This window comes from Parus major, chromosome 21 (genome assembly GCF_001522545.3).
Source record: "Parus major isolate Abel chromosome 21, Parus_major1.1, whole genome shotgun sequence".
Classification (NCBI taxonomy): Eukaryota; Metazoa; Chordata; class Aves; order Passeriformes; family Paridae; genus Parus; species Parus major.
Window position 1 is genome coordinate 2,918,567 of NC_031789.1, and position 14,092 is coordinate 2,932,658.

Genomic DNA, 14,092 nt, shown 5'->3' on the forward strand with positions numbered 1-14,092 from the left:
GTGGATTTGAGTATTACTCTTCTCAGGGAAGTGTATACATGATTTGATGACAAATGCAAGTAGCTCCACATCACTAAAATTTAATGCTGCAACAAGAATGTCCATCAAAAATGGAATCCACTACAAACCAAAAAGACTATTGTCAAATCTCTGAATAATAATTTCTCCTTGTAGTGAAGAGCTCATAGTATTAATCACTTCCACATAGTTTGAATCCCACCTGCTGTAAAGGGTACAAAGAAAGCATGCAAGTATTGCTAATAATATCATTAGCAAAAGAAGGGTGGAGAAAATTGCATTACATTGCATTGCAACATTAATAAACATTTAATTTCTGCATATGAACTGAGCACTCAGTCTCCTGTCAAGACACCTTAGATGCACTTGAAAACAAGGCTTAACACAGCATTGGTTTTATAGCATTCACTCCCATTGAAGTGAAATGGCATCTTGTTATAAAACTTTAGAAATTATAGGAATGTTTTTTATTTCTCCTGTTTTAATACCAGCACTGGTTTTGGGGGTTGTAGTACATAATTTTTTCAACTTGGAACTGCCGCCTGGAATTGAGCAACCCCTAAAGCTTCGTTTTTTCCACTCCTTGCTGATAACAACCATGATCATGGTAAGTTAAATTTCTTAACCTGGGGATTTCATTTTTGCTTAGGTAGGATATTTGGGAGCTGGAGGAAAATGGCTTAAGGGGAAAAAAAAAAGAAAAAAGCAATTCACGTTCCTGAAGCCTGTAAGCATTGATATATGAACCCAAAACATGTTAAATTAACTCATGAAATTTATATGACTAATCTTACAAGCTTCTTTAGATTTTTCAGTCAAACTGCAGCCACTTTATGCTGGGAAACTGTTTCACATGAAAATTCAAAGCAAATATCTAGATGTAGCCTGTATATTGAACTGCATGTACACACAATAATGCTGTCTGTTTAGGAACAAGCCAACATTACTCCTCTTCTTCCAAACTCTTTCTTTTGAACAGGGAAAGATTTTGGAGAAGCTTGGGATCTGCAATGATTTAACCATATTGCGAATAGTGCTCGATGGGATACCCCCATGGAGAGATTCCAAACTGCTCATCAAGGATCTCACAGTAGATGAGGTACCCCTGAGGATTTATCAGCCCAAATGTCCACCCACTGGCAAAAGAAGAGGAATTCTGTATTTTCATGGAGGCGCTGGCACATTCGGGAGCATTAGTAAGAAATGGGCAAGTTTTATTTTTCAAGTCAAATCCAAACTTTTACATTTTTGCCTTCAGGCATGTGTCAGTCAATGTCTGTCCTGTCCTTCCCAGTGTCATCAGTCTTTGCTCAGCACAAGCTAGAAAGTATTTGTGGAATGAATAGTCTCGTGTTAAAGGGAGTCACATCTCTGCTTCCTTTGGACAAGAGACCTGTGATCCAGAAATCCCTCACCCTGCTCTCAGCTCTCAATGAGGGATGCTACTCTACTAACACTACCCTATCTTACATGAAAGAAGTAATACATGTCCAAGGAAGAATTTAAATACATTAAAAAAATAATCTGTAAATAAATTCCCATTCATGCAAACAAGGAATCCAAATGAAAGAAAATAGAAATAATGAATGAGCAATTTGGGGAAGATTTATTCTTCTAGTGGCATGGCACAGGATACTTGATTTCTTTTCCAGAAAGGGAGACAGCCCTTGTCTCAGCAGCTGGGAGTTCAACTTCCTGAGTGCTCTGGATCTCCTTCTGAGCAGCCAAGGCTCCGAGTGCTTGCTCTGCAAGCCAAGGCCTCTAACATGGAAATCTGGACTTTGTTCCAGGGGTCAGGCAGTGCAATTTGAGGGGTTTGAATCTTTTGCTGTTTCAAAGGGTAGGTCTGCACTCTACTGGGCAGACTTGAGTTTCCTGGTATCCTTCAGCCCCGTGCAGGAATCACAACCTAACTTCCGTGCTGTGGGTTCCCCTCTGCACTGGGGCACAGATAACCCACCCTGCTGTACTCAGAGCACAGGAGTCTGGGTGGAGTGTCTGGAGCTAGTCTGGGTGCCAGTGAGGACTCCAGGGATGGTAGGCACTCTGATCTAAGTGACAGATGAATTCCTCTCACTGAAAGAAAAAACCACACCACAGGACAGTGGTTCACATGCCCTGCTCACATGGCATGGCCTGACGTAACAGCCATACCTGTACACAGAGAGTGGGACCTGACCTTTGGCTTCAATTCCTTCTGCTGTTTGATAACAGGAAAACAATCAACATAACAACCTTTCAGAAGGCCTTTGGGAATCTCCAACCTAGGACGCCTGAATTCTGCAACCAGCAAATTAGCAGATGCTACACTGAAGAGAATCAGTACACAGATAACTTGTTCCTCAAATGGATGTCATACTTCACAAATCCTAGAATCATTGAATAGTTTGAGTGCAAGGGACCTTAAGTCTCATTCTCTTTCCAAGTCTCCACCATGGGCAGGGACACCTTCTGCTATTCCAGGTTGCTGCAAGCTCTGTCCTACCTTGCCTTGGACATTTCCAGGGATGGGGAAGCCACAGCTGCTCTGGGCATTCTGTGCCAGGGCCTCACCACCCTCACCAAGAATTTCTTCCTAATACTTAATCTGAACCCACTCTTTATCAGTTTGATCAATTTAAGTTTTTTAAGTCAGTAAATACATGAATAAAGGAGACTGAGTTGCTAAAACTCACTTTGATTTCCAGAAGAGTCTCTTAAAGAGGCTACACACCCATGACACAAGAGGGAAGGTCTTTGGATTACAGCTGATAAAAGACAGAAAAAAGATGGGTTATGGGAAGGTTCTGTGAGATTCCCATGAGGAGATCTGTACTGGGAGCAGTGCTAATCAATTTATTCAAACACAGAAAAGATGATGCAAGGTGATACAGTATTAAGTCCTCTGAGGATCATAAATAGATGGCTGAAAAACTGCAGGATGTCTTTATGACAGCAGAGGATCAGACAGTAACAGGTGAAATGGCACATAGAGAAGTCAAACAGATGAACAGAGCATTATGACTTTATAAATGAAGCAATGGACTCCAAGCAGGAGGATCTTGCAGGAAGGAGGTCTTGGGATTATGGTAGGAAGTTGCTTGAAAATGCTGACATAGTGCATAGTACCAGACAAAAAGCAAATAAAATGCTAGCAACTATTAGTAGGAAAGGGAAGACAAAACAGGAAACTTTTTTTATGCCACTGTAATAAATCCACAGTGCATCTAAACATAGTACAGTGCTTATAGTTCTGTTTCCCCCTCCTCAAAAAGGATAAAGCAGTACTGGGAAGGCTTGGAGAGGCTGCCTAGGTGAGAAAAGTGCTTCTGTGCAGAGAATATGTGAACAAACTGTGACTCTTTAGGCTGCAAAAGATGCATAAAGACAGATACACTAAGTGACTACAAAATCATGAGAAGCAAGACAAGTTAAACAGGGAAGGATTTATCCACCATTTCTTACAGTACAAGAGTCAATGTCACCATGTGGAAGCAGCGAATGCCAGGTACAAAAGGAGTAACTAGAAATGGCTCTTCACACCTTTATAAGCAAGCAAGAGAACTGCTCCTTGCACAAAGCTGTTACAGTTAAGGTTTAAGTCACGGGCTTGAGAAGTGGTTTGGGTAATTCACAGAGGAAATGCTAATCAAGGGCATTAGGTATAAAGAGAGCTGCTGTCTCAAAGGAGCGCCCTGAGCCTCAAATTCCTGTGTGCTCCTTATTGCTGTTTGTCTTCAGTTTACACTCTCCTTAGACACCTTTTGTTGAGCACCAGGTGAGATGTGAGAGCACCCCAGACAGATTTCTGGGTTTCCCCAGTATCACTATCCCAACATGTGTGAAGCCCTGAGAGCCACAGGCCAACAGAATAAGTGTTCATGTGTAAAGACCACGTTCCATAGCATGGGTTCCTTATCAGTCTCGTGTTGCAGCACCTTCCACATAGCTTATGTTCAGCAATCTGTATTTTCATTTCAAAAGGATATCTGATTTTCAAATCATCATTTCTGATAAACTTTCTCTCTAGGAGCCTTTGAAAGAGTGTGCCGCTATATGGCCAAAAAATGCAACTCAGTGGTTGTGTCTGTTGGGTAAGTGCTATTTTGCCATAGAAGTATTTATGGGAATATAGCTCTCAGTTGAAACTCTTCTGAAAAATATGTTGAAAATATTTACTGTTTCAGATTTCATCCCTATTTCTCACTTAAACCTTTCATTTAATTTAGAAATGTGCTTATAGGCAAAGTGTACTAAAATAACGATGCTAAAATATCCAATATACACTAGGTTAAATCTAAATATAATCTTTAAAATTAAGAAAAAAAAGTCTGCATAACTACCACAGCAACTGCAAACAACACAACTGGAATGTATATAATTCCACTGACAATAACCATAGGCTCTGACATTTCAGGTACCGTTTGGCTCCTGAACATCCCTACCCAGGGCAATATTCTGACTGTCTCAATGCCACCTTATACTTCATGAGGAATTTAGAAGAGTATCACGTGGATCCTGGTCTCATCATCATTAGTGGTGACAGCTGTGGAGCTAATTTTGCTACAGTTACTTGCCAAACACTGCTAAATTACAGAAATCTGCCAAAAGTACGTGCTCAGGTCCTACTTTATCCAGGACTCCAGGGACTGGATTTCCAATTGCCCTCCTACCAGCAGAACGCCTTCGTCCCCATGTTGACCTGGAAGATGATCATCTACTTCTGTTTTCGTTACCTTAACAGAAAACCCACACTTTGGAAAGATGTTCAACAAAACTGTCATGTTCCTGAGAGTATGAAACTCAGGTATAAAAAATGGGTAAGTGCTGACCTTATTCCCGATGAATTTAAGATTAGAGGCTATGTACCACCAAAACCCACATCATATAAACATGAAGTCCATGAAACTGTCAAAGAAATTTTAGAAATAACATTTTCCCCGCTTTTAGCTGAAGATTCCATTATTTGCCAGCTCCCTGAGTCCTACATTGTGACCTGTGAGTTTGATGTGTTGAGGGATGATGGTCTGTTGTACAAGAAGAGACTAGAGGACAATGGTGTTCAAGTGACCTGGTATCACTGTGAGAATGGTTTCCACGGATTGTTAGCCTTTTTTGGCTATGGAATTTTTTCCTTTTTATCTGGAAAAAAGATAATGGACAGTACTGTGAATTATATAAACAGTTTATAGAAATGTTTTTTCAGAAGAAAGATGTAAGTCATGAAGTATCTTTAATGAATTTATACTTGGAAAGGAATCTAAACAATTTACGGTTTGGAATTCAACTGCATTTTGTAGTTTCTGATTTCTACTTCTGTAGTGACTCTCAAATGTTAACATTATTTGAAGTGCTATCATTCTAGAAAATATAACACACCAATAAGAGCTACAAGAAAAAGGCAAGGCACCTAGCATATCCTGTTTCATTAGAACTAAAGCAATTCCAGTATCTTTGCATGGCTGGCACACACTGAAGGCAAGAGACAAGAATCTCCCTGAAGATTCTTCAACAGCCCAGAAATACTGATGACAACAACCAAGGTCTGGTTTGTCCCTTGTGACAGACAGGAGGTGTTGATGGATTCAGATGGAGAACTCAGCTTCTAGGAAGTCTTACAGCAGACACTGAAATTGCAGACATAAATTTAATTTCCAGGGATAGTCTGTACAAAGACTACACTGCTCCAGAAACAGGGAAGTCAAAAGGAAGGCTCCTGTTTGAAAAAGAAATCCTAAACTGGAACTAGCATGGATTTGATTTTGTTTGGGATCTGAGAAATGATATTTCATTTTGGAACTTAATTTTCAAATTGGAATAGCAGAACTTCATTCTCAAACTGGAATCCCTGAACTTCAGTGAGTGTGTGGATGTCATAGAAGTGCAGAGGTGAGACTTTTCCATAACCCTTTTTTCTGTCAAGATCATCTTATGCTCAAGGCTACCTGTTCTGCTGTGTTGAAAAAGTTCTGAAAATCATGTAAAGAAGGCAGAGAAGAACAGTTTTATCTTTATTGTCACTGTAATGCAATGTGATTCTGTGATGCTTTCAACAAAAAAAATAAAAACTAGCACTGCAAATATTTCTCTTATAAGAGTGAGCATTACATTTGCTAAACACATACTGACTGATAAACCACAGAGACCACAATCCTGCTACTTCAGCCTGGTCACATCAATGCTGGGCTCAGTAATTAACCTACCAAACAAATTAATTACCACACCATGTAACTGTGGAAACACAACACAGACTGGAAGTTCACAAACACTGCTGGATGGACTATTTCTTTTCAAATGTGGGCTTTTGCTGATTTTTGAAACAAGATGTCCTTCTACTTCAGAATATTCTATGATGACCGTGTGCCCTATTAAAAACATGCAACTCTAGAGAAACAATATGACATTAATTTTTTTATAAAGTTTTGTAACTAAAATGACATGGTACTTTTCCCCTGTCAATTATAATTTGACTTTACTACAACAACAACAACAATGAAAGAAATCACTGAACAAAGCAAAAACAAGCAAAACCCTAAAAAACAAAACAACCCCCAAAACTCTAAAAAACCCCAAAACAAAAACAAACCCAACCCCCCCACATTGCTACCTAATAAGGTTAGATTTTTATGTCTTTTCTTTCCCTGTGAATTTGCAGTTTAAATGTTCTGACATCCTAATTGTTTGAAGAGTTGCACACTTAAGATTCTCAATTAATTGATTTGCATCATTTAAAGTACACCTCCTCTACATCAGCACAATCCTACTCCTCAGCAAGAACAAGATAAAGCACTTTGATTTGGAACTCTTTACTCACTGGTTATCTTAAGTCATTCTCAGCTGTACTTATTGCACAAAGAGTTACTGAAAGTTACCTGCAACAAGGTCATCGAATCATAAATCTAAAGTCAGCCTCCTGAGGCTTTTTAGAAATATGTTCTTTTGTTAGAAGAAAACACAAATACTAAAAAGAACTGAGATATGGGTAATGACAATTTTCCAAGCGCACCTTTCCAAAGAGCACTGGTGACAATCCCTTTGGCCCTTCTGAGTGACAATCACCACACACAAGTTCTCACTCCTGAGGAAACTCTTCAGATGGGTGTTTTACAGTGCCACAAACTCTAAAACACAAATGCCCTCTGTCCATTTTCCACCTCCAACTAAATTAATACTAATGTAGCTCATTCATAACATTCTTCTGCCAGCTAAGCACAGCTTTCTTGCAAAAATTCCAAAATGCTGCTGGCATAGTTCTGTCAACAAAACAAGGACTTTCATTACCTTATCTTCTGTGAAATAAAAGGAATGGGGGGTGGCGGGGGAGAAAGCGGGAGAGGGAAAGATACCTGCTAATGTATTTGTAAAAGGGAGGAGAGAGGTTTTTACTGGAGCAAAGAAAGAACAGGAAGATTAGCAAAGAATCAGGAAGTAACAAGACAAACATATATTGGAAAGTCAAATCAAAGACATGTCAGATCAGTGCAGTTCAGCAAAATGGCAGTTGTGCTCACAGTGCTGGTGTTATTCTTAGCTGGGTTTCTTGCTGGACTTATATTATTGGTCATAGGGGCAATTAATTTTGACTTTTCCAACTCAGAAATTCCTCCTGGAGTGACTCAGCCTGCAAAGCTCCGAATCCTTCATATAATTTTAATATGTACAGCTGTGGTGGTAAGTGAACCTGGTGTGATTTTGGGGGGAAGAATAGCGAACCTGTAGATTTTAAACTTACTACCGTGCTAGAAGCCCGCATGGAATTATGTTCCAGAGAGGAGAGCAGGGCATTGCTGCGTGTTTTATTGAGCTGAGTGTTGCTAAAGAAACTTTTGCACTGCTCTAATCCAGTCCAGCCCAGCTCTTAGGTGGTACCTAAATGCTGCCTTAACACAAATGTGGGAAAGTCTGACTGTGCTTCTGCCCTGACTCGAGCTCTCTAAGCAATGATTTGATTTATAATGTTTATCCATGCTGGATCATTTGTATTTCCATTCTTGGTTCAGACTATACCGGATGTCTCTGGGCTGTGCTTTCAAGCTTTTCTTGGGCATGGGGATAAGAATTCTCTATTTATTTTGAGTATAAAGTGAGAAGCTGAATATTTCAGAATTGCCCTTAGGAAGGGAGAGTTTCTGTCACACAAGTGACAAAATTAGGTAATGCTGCCCAAGAGGAGCTGAAGGAACTCTTCTGCCCAAAGCACATTCATGGAACTCCTACAGCAAGTAAGCAGGTTTGTCTGATAGGACTGAGGGGCTCTGGCCAGCCCAGCCTCTCCAGCTGAAGCAGCCTGTAACAGCGTGGGAAGGTAATCAGTGTCCAAGAGCAGCACTTAACATCTGGCAAGCTCTGCTGACAGAAGAGCTCACTGAATCACAAGTATTTCTATGTAATGACAGGTGTAGAGATGCTCTGATGAGACATGGCATTAGATAGTAGATAACAGAGGGTGTGCATCTATTTACTAAATTAATTTAATGGAATATCTGCAAAGAGATACAAGCTATTTAAAATTTAAAAAGGAAATAAAGAGAAAAAAATTCTCTGTCAGAAATACTCTACATTACGGTCAACCATAGTAAATTATTCTAGATATGTATTCTCATGCTTTGACTGCACAGAAGCTGCAATTAGAAAGAGATTACTTCACTTAAGTAGCTGGAAAAGCCAGTTCTCTTTTAATCATCAATCCACTGCCCACCACAAACCAGCGCTGTATGCTGCAATGTAAGCAACACAACGTGAAAGAAAACAAACAAGTTAAATGTGAAAGTTAAAATATTCTTGGTATTGCTCCATTCCTGATTGGAAAATAGCAAATACAAAAGAATAAATCATTATATCATGTTTTTGTACAACTGGAGGCACTAAGGCTAGTTTCTGTAAAAAAATTAAATCAGTATATTGCAAAATATCTTAGTTTCTTCAAGAAATCTTTACTCAAGATCAGGCATAGGGAATACTGTAAATAGCTGGAATTACTGAAGAAAATGCCTTTTGTAGATAAATATATTGAGAGTCATGACACTACTGACAATCCATGCAAACGTGGCTGTCTAATAAGAAAAATTCATAACAGAACCCTGAGTATTATGAACTTAATCCAAATATTCCTAAGGACCAAAGTAGTGACTGGCATGGCTGAACAATGCATTTCAAAACAGAGGCCATGCCTTTTCTTTTATTTATGCAAAGTTATGAGCACTAACTCTGATTTGTATTCATTTTCTGGTGCCAGATATTCTGGCATGAATATCCCTATGGCACAGAGAATGAACAGAAGTTCATTCCTACTAAATATGTCAGGATCTTCTTGTCAGTGCACGGCACACATCAGTGAGACTTGAGATGGATCAAAAAGCAATTATCAAACATATTCTTAACTTAGTCAACTCTGCTTTGGGTAAGTGTCTGTACCATGACAATTAGCACCAAGAATAATCATCTTTTGCTGTTTTCACATCATCTGGGGAGGTAAAGGACCTGCTGAGGAAGCAGAGGGATCTTTCCCCAGTCTGTTAATGTTGCACTGTTTGGGGTCCTGTTCTTTGGTTCATGTAACTCTCTCATAACCTCTCCTGATGCTGCTGTTTCTTGTTGTGTCCTATACTTGTACACTAACACTCTATTAGCTTATTACTGCCCTAAAAAGACATGACTTAGGCACTGTGAGTTTACTGTCCACACATTTCCTTTCCTTTGGAAAATACAAGATCTCCTGAGTGAGCTCTCTGTTCTCTTTGCCTTTGAACAGGGAAGGATTTTGGAAAACATTGGCATCTGCACTCAGGTGAGCTTTGTGCGGTACATGCAAGGAAGAAAGACTCTGGGGGCGGACCCGAAGCTCTTCATTAAGGATTTGTGGTTTGAGAAAGTGCCTGTAAGGATTTACCAGCCTAAGGCTCCATCTGCCAGCCAAAGGAGAGGAGTTATGTTCTTTCATGGAGGAGGATGGGTATTTGGAAGTCTTGGTAAGATGTGTAACAGAAATAGTTCAGTTAAAGAAATACATTCTTCATAAACAGTAAAGTTAATTGTTTCTTGATCTGTAGCAGTTGCAAACTTTGAGTATAACCACAGGTTCAATCTCATGATTCTTGCTGCCAGAAGAAGGCATCTGCTGTTGATCACATGATTCTTCTTACAGGACAATGATATAAGGGAAAAAAATACTAAAATAGGAAGATGAGGATGTACAAAAGAACTGAGGAGCTTTGTAGGAAGCAGCAGAGAAAAGTAGAGAGCATTTCCTTCTTGCAATTCTTAGACTTCTCCAATAGATAACAACTCTGGAGAAAAAAAATCCACCCCAACCTAAACCCAAACCCCACAAAATGTCTTTCAGAGACCCACGAGGAGCTGTGTCGCTTTATTGCCAGAGAAAGCGAATCTGTGGTTGTGTCCGTGGGGTGAGTCTTTTCTCATACTGATTTTGAGAGATTATTTCCTGCAGTGCAAATATCACCTTCTGTCCCCCCAGTCATAGGAACAATCTTCCCCAGAGAAATGTCTCTGTGAGACATCTCAAACATGTGATTTACAACTCCATTCTGCTGTTGCTTGGAGCCACCGGAGACTCACTTGGGCTGCTTTCACTATCTGACTACATCACAAATTACACTTTGGGATATCTAGTTGGAAAATGAAGTTTTGAATCAATAGTTTCAAATTCCAGACTCAAAACTGATTGTAAACAGGTACTAAGCTGTATGATCTCCTTAACATCATCCAAGGAAAGTCTGCTTGATACTAAGAGTAGCACAGAGTGAATGACAAGCTAATACATTATCAAAATACGGGTGTAATGGTTCAGATTACAAGGATATGTAACCTAACTTACATAACAAAGATATAAACCAGAAGTATTGTCATTTGTGTCCAACCCATGAAAAACAGAAGCAGAAAGTAAATGATTGTCAATAAAACCTACATATAGTTGGCAGCTGAGTACTCCTGTGTTTTTAAAGACCTAAGAGACATGATAAACAGATGACATCATAACAAAATAATCTGCACCACTTGTAGCTTATTGATGGTAATCCTATGGAGACTGAAAATTCTACAGAAATCAGGGTATTCCTGGTTGCAGGAACCAGGATTTTAGCAATACATTAAAAACTTGTATTTCCTTCCCTTTCTCTTGTCTCCGTGTCGCAGGTACCGTTTAGCCCCTGAGCACAAATACCCCGCTGCGTACGAAGACTGTCTGAACGCCACCCAGCACTTCCTGCAGCACCTGGAGCGCTACGGCGTGGATCCTGCCCGCGTCACTGTCTGCGGGGACAGCGCTGGGGGCAACCTGGCAGCTGCTGTGAGCCAGACCCTGGCAGGCAGGTCAGACCTCCCCAGGCTCCGTGCTCAGATCCTCATCTACCCAGGCCTTCAGGCTCTGGACTTCAATTTGCCATCCTACCAACAAAACCAGGGAGTCCCTCTGCTCTTCCGGGAACGTGCTGCTTTCTATATGCTGCAGTACCTAAATGGAAATGCAACAAAACTGGAAGAGGCCTTGGAAGGTTCCCATATTCCTATAGATATTAAATTAAAGTATAGGAAGTGGGTGAGTCCAGACAACATCCCTGAGGAATTTAAGGTCAGAGGCTACAAACCACGTGTGCTACTTGACTGTACAACTGAAGTTTATGAGACAGTGAAGAGATTCTGTGAGCCCAACCTGTGCCCTCTGCTGGCTGAAGACACAGTTATCCAGCAGCTGCCAGAATCCTTCATCCTGACCTGCGAGTACGACGTGCTGAGGGACGATGGCTTGTTGTACAAGAAGAGGCTGGAGAACAACGGGGTTCGAGTGACCTGGTACCACCTCGAGGATGGATTCCACGGGATCATAAACTCATTTAATAGTGCCTGGTTGTCATTTCCAGCTGGAAAAAGGGGCCTTGATAATATTGTGAATTTTCTAAGAAGTTTATAGCAACATTTTTCTATGTTTCTGTAAGAACTGCCAAATTTCTGTGGTCTTGTATGCTTATATTACATATAAGAAGTTCATATAGGACAATTTGTTAATAAGTAATAATGCCAGTGTGATTACCATAAATGACATTTCAAGAATAGCTTCTTTTAATGCTGTTTGAAGTAGTCCATGCACAGTCTGCCTATTTTAATCGTCTGTTTGGACTTGATACTTGTACAGTACAAGTGCTGCTCTCTCAGAACATATAAAAGATAAAAGTAAAATTTTAAGCCAACATCTGGTCTGACCTGTTTCATTCAATTACAGTCAACAATTTCATTCTTCCTACAAGTTTGTATTTTGGCAAAGGAGAAAGACACTGACACGACAGTGCCATGATGCACAGCCTGGACTCTCTGCTACATGTAGAACCTGAGTTTAAGATTCCCAATTTGAAGAAGACTACTGGCTAGGTAACCAGTATTTTATACTCAAAAAAATGAAGTCACATTAGTTAACGTGACTTTTAGAACTGCAACGGTTCCCAACAGAAACACTCTATTGACAGCTTTGTTTAAATTACAATGGGGAAAATACTTTAAAGCGTTTTCTTATGTTTATCAAACACATGGGTATGCTGAAAAACTTGTTCTTGTGCTTGAACAGAACCCTAGAATCACGGAGTGGTTTGGGTTGGAAGGAACATTAAAGCTGATCTCATCCCAACGCCCTGCCGTGGGCACGGGCTCCTGGTCTATCCCAGGTTGCTTCAAGCCCCAAATAATCTAACAACAAACTAGGACTGATGCATTTACTTTTGCAGAGTATGTTACTTATCTTTTTCCCCCACCCCTCCCTTGCTCCCATTTTCTTTTCTGAATGTCCTTGTTAAAGGCATGTATTCCAAACTACGTAAAGCATGCCCACAATGCAGGAAGCGAATGTCGTGGCTGCAGATCGGTTGCAAGGGATAATTTAATCTCCACATTTGCTGGCTCTCCGTCATAGCCTAGAACTTCACTCAGGACTCAGCTCCAGTTTCTGAGCACTCACTGTTATCATCCACAATCCAAGAATTCCGTATTCAATACCAGACTCTTTATCAGTCCTACAATTACCATAAAGATAAACAGGAAATAAAACACATTGACTCTTCTCCAATGTGATAAGTTGCTGGCACATTGCACAACATTTCCAAGGACTTTAAAGTGAGCAACACCTGAGAGATCTCTTGAAACTGGGTCTGCTCCAGTTACTTACTGTTATCTCAAAAAGCCAAACCACAGATAGGTGTGAAGAAAGTCACCTCTGGATACCTGAAATGGCATTTTTTTATCTAGTTCCAGTGATACTGCTGGTGATTTTTGTTGCTTCATTCATTGCAGCAATCATAAGAACAATTCAAACTGAGTATGCCAATTGCAGCATCCCTCCTGGAGTGAGCAATCCTGGAAAACTTCGACTTATTGTTGCTGTTTTGATTATTGCATCTACTCTGGTGAGTAACTCTGCCATGACTTCTGCCAGAAACGTTGTTAGATGTTAATTTTGTTGTATGTGTAAATTCTGTAAACAGAATTCTGCCAGCTCCATCAAGGCTTAAATGATGGCTTTTCTCTTCTGGGGGCTGAATTGACAGGACAGTTTTTGGAAAATCATTTCTATTAGACCTCAGTCAGATTTTCCTTATTACATAAGGATTAAGTCAGCCATAAGAGCCTAAGCTTTATCAGCTGAGCTTCCCTAATTAAATTTAAAATTAAATATTTATTAAAAGTGAGACTGTTTTGATTTGCACTTCAGCTAAGCACACATGATGTTTTTAGGCCATTTTTGGGCCTTTCCAGTAACATGCAAGGCTGGGTAATGGAAGCACCAGTAATGGGAGATGCTATTTAAGAAGACAAAAACAGAAACCCCAGAAACCTTAGAGAGATGAGAGACATTCGGGAGCACTGGCAAGGCCTCCCTCACCAGCTGCCCCTTCACCAATTCCCCTTCACTCACCAGGAGCCTTGTCACCAACTGCCCCTCACCAGGGGCCCGTTCAATGAGTGTCCCTCGCCAAGTGCCCTTCTCCTGCTGCCCCCTCACCATTTGCACTCCTCCTGCTGCCCCTCACCATTTTCCCCTCACCATTTCCCATTCTCCTGCTGCCCCTCACCATCTTCCCTTCTCCTGCTG

General features: G+C 40.4%; 2 protein-coding genes across 2 annotated transcripts; both read left to right on the forward strand.

Moving 5' to 3' along the window:
• Positions 1-616: 616 nt before the first annotated feature.
• LOC107213681 (arylacetamide deacetylase-like 3) lies at positions 617-5,534 on the forward strand. Its single transcript, XM_015648379.3, has 4 exons — positions 617-625; positions 998-1,214; positions 4,028-4,091; positions 4,415-5,534. The coding sequence occupies exons 1-4, from the start codon at positions 617-619 to the stop codon at positions 5,187-5,189; spliced, it is 1,065 nt and encodes a 354-aa protein (XP_015503865.2). The 3' UTR covers positions 5,190-5,534.
• A 1,881-nt stretch (positions 5,535-7,415) lies between these two features.
• Positions 7,416-13,200, forward strand: LOC107213678 (arylacetamide deacetylase-like 4). Its single transcript, XM_015648375.3, has 4 exons — positions 7,416-7,668; positions 9,749-9,965; positions 10,340-10,403; positions 11,152-13,200. The coding sequence occupies exons 1-4, from the start codon at positions 7,492-7,494 to the stop codon at positions 11,924-11,926; spliced, it is 1,233 nt and encodes a 410-aa protein (XP_015503861.1). The 5' UTR covers positions 7,416-7,491; the 3' UTR covers positions 11,927-13,200.
• The last annotated feature ends 892 nt before the right edge of the window (positions 13,201-14,092 follow it).

Coding starts and splice junctions, on each gene's coding strand:
- LOC107213681 (XM_015648379.3), top strand. Junction 1,215..4,027: donor TGGCACATTCGGGAGCATTA/GTAAGAAATGGG, acceptor CTTTCTCTCTAG/GAGCCTTTGAAAGAGTGTGC. Junction 4,092..4,414: donor TCAGTGGTTGTGTCTGTTGG/GTAAGTGCTATT, acceptor CTGACATTTCAG/GTACCGTTTGGCTCCTGAAC.
- LOC107213678 (XM_015648375.3), top strand. CDS start 7,492: ATGGCAGTTGTGCTCACAGTGCTGGTGTTATTCTTAGCTGGGTTTCTT. Junction 7,669..9,748: donor TAATATGTACAGCTGTGGTG/GTAAGTGAACCT, acceptor GCCTTTGAACAG/GGAAGGATTTTGGAAAACAT. Junction 9,966..10,339: donor ATGGGTATTTGGAAGTCTTG/GTAAGATGTGTA, acceptor AATGTCTTTCAG/AGACCCACGAGGAGCTGTGT.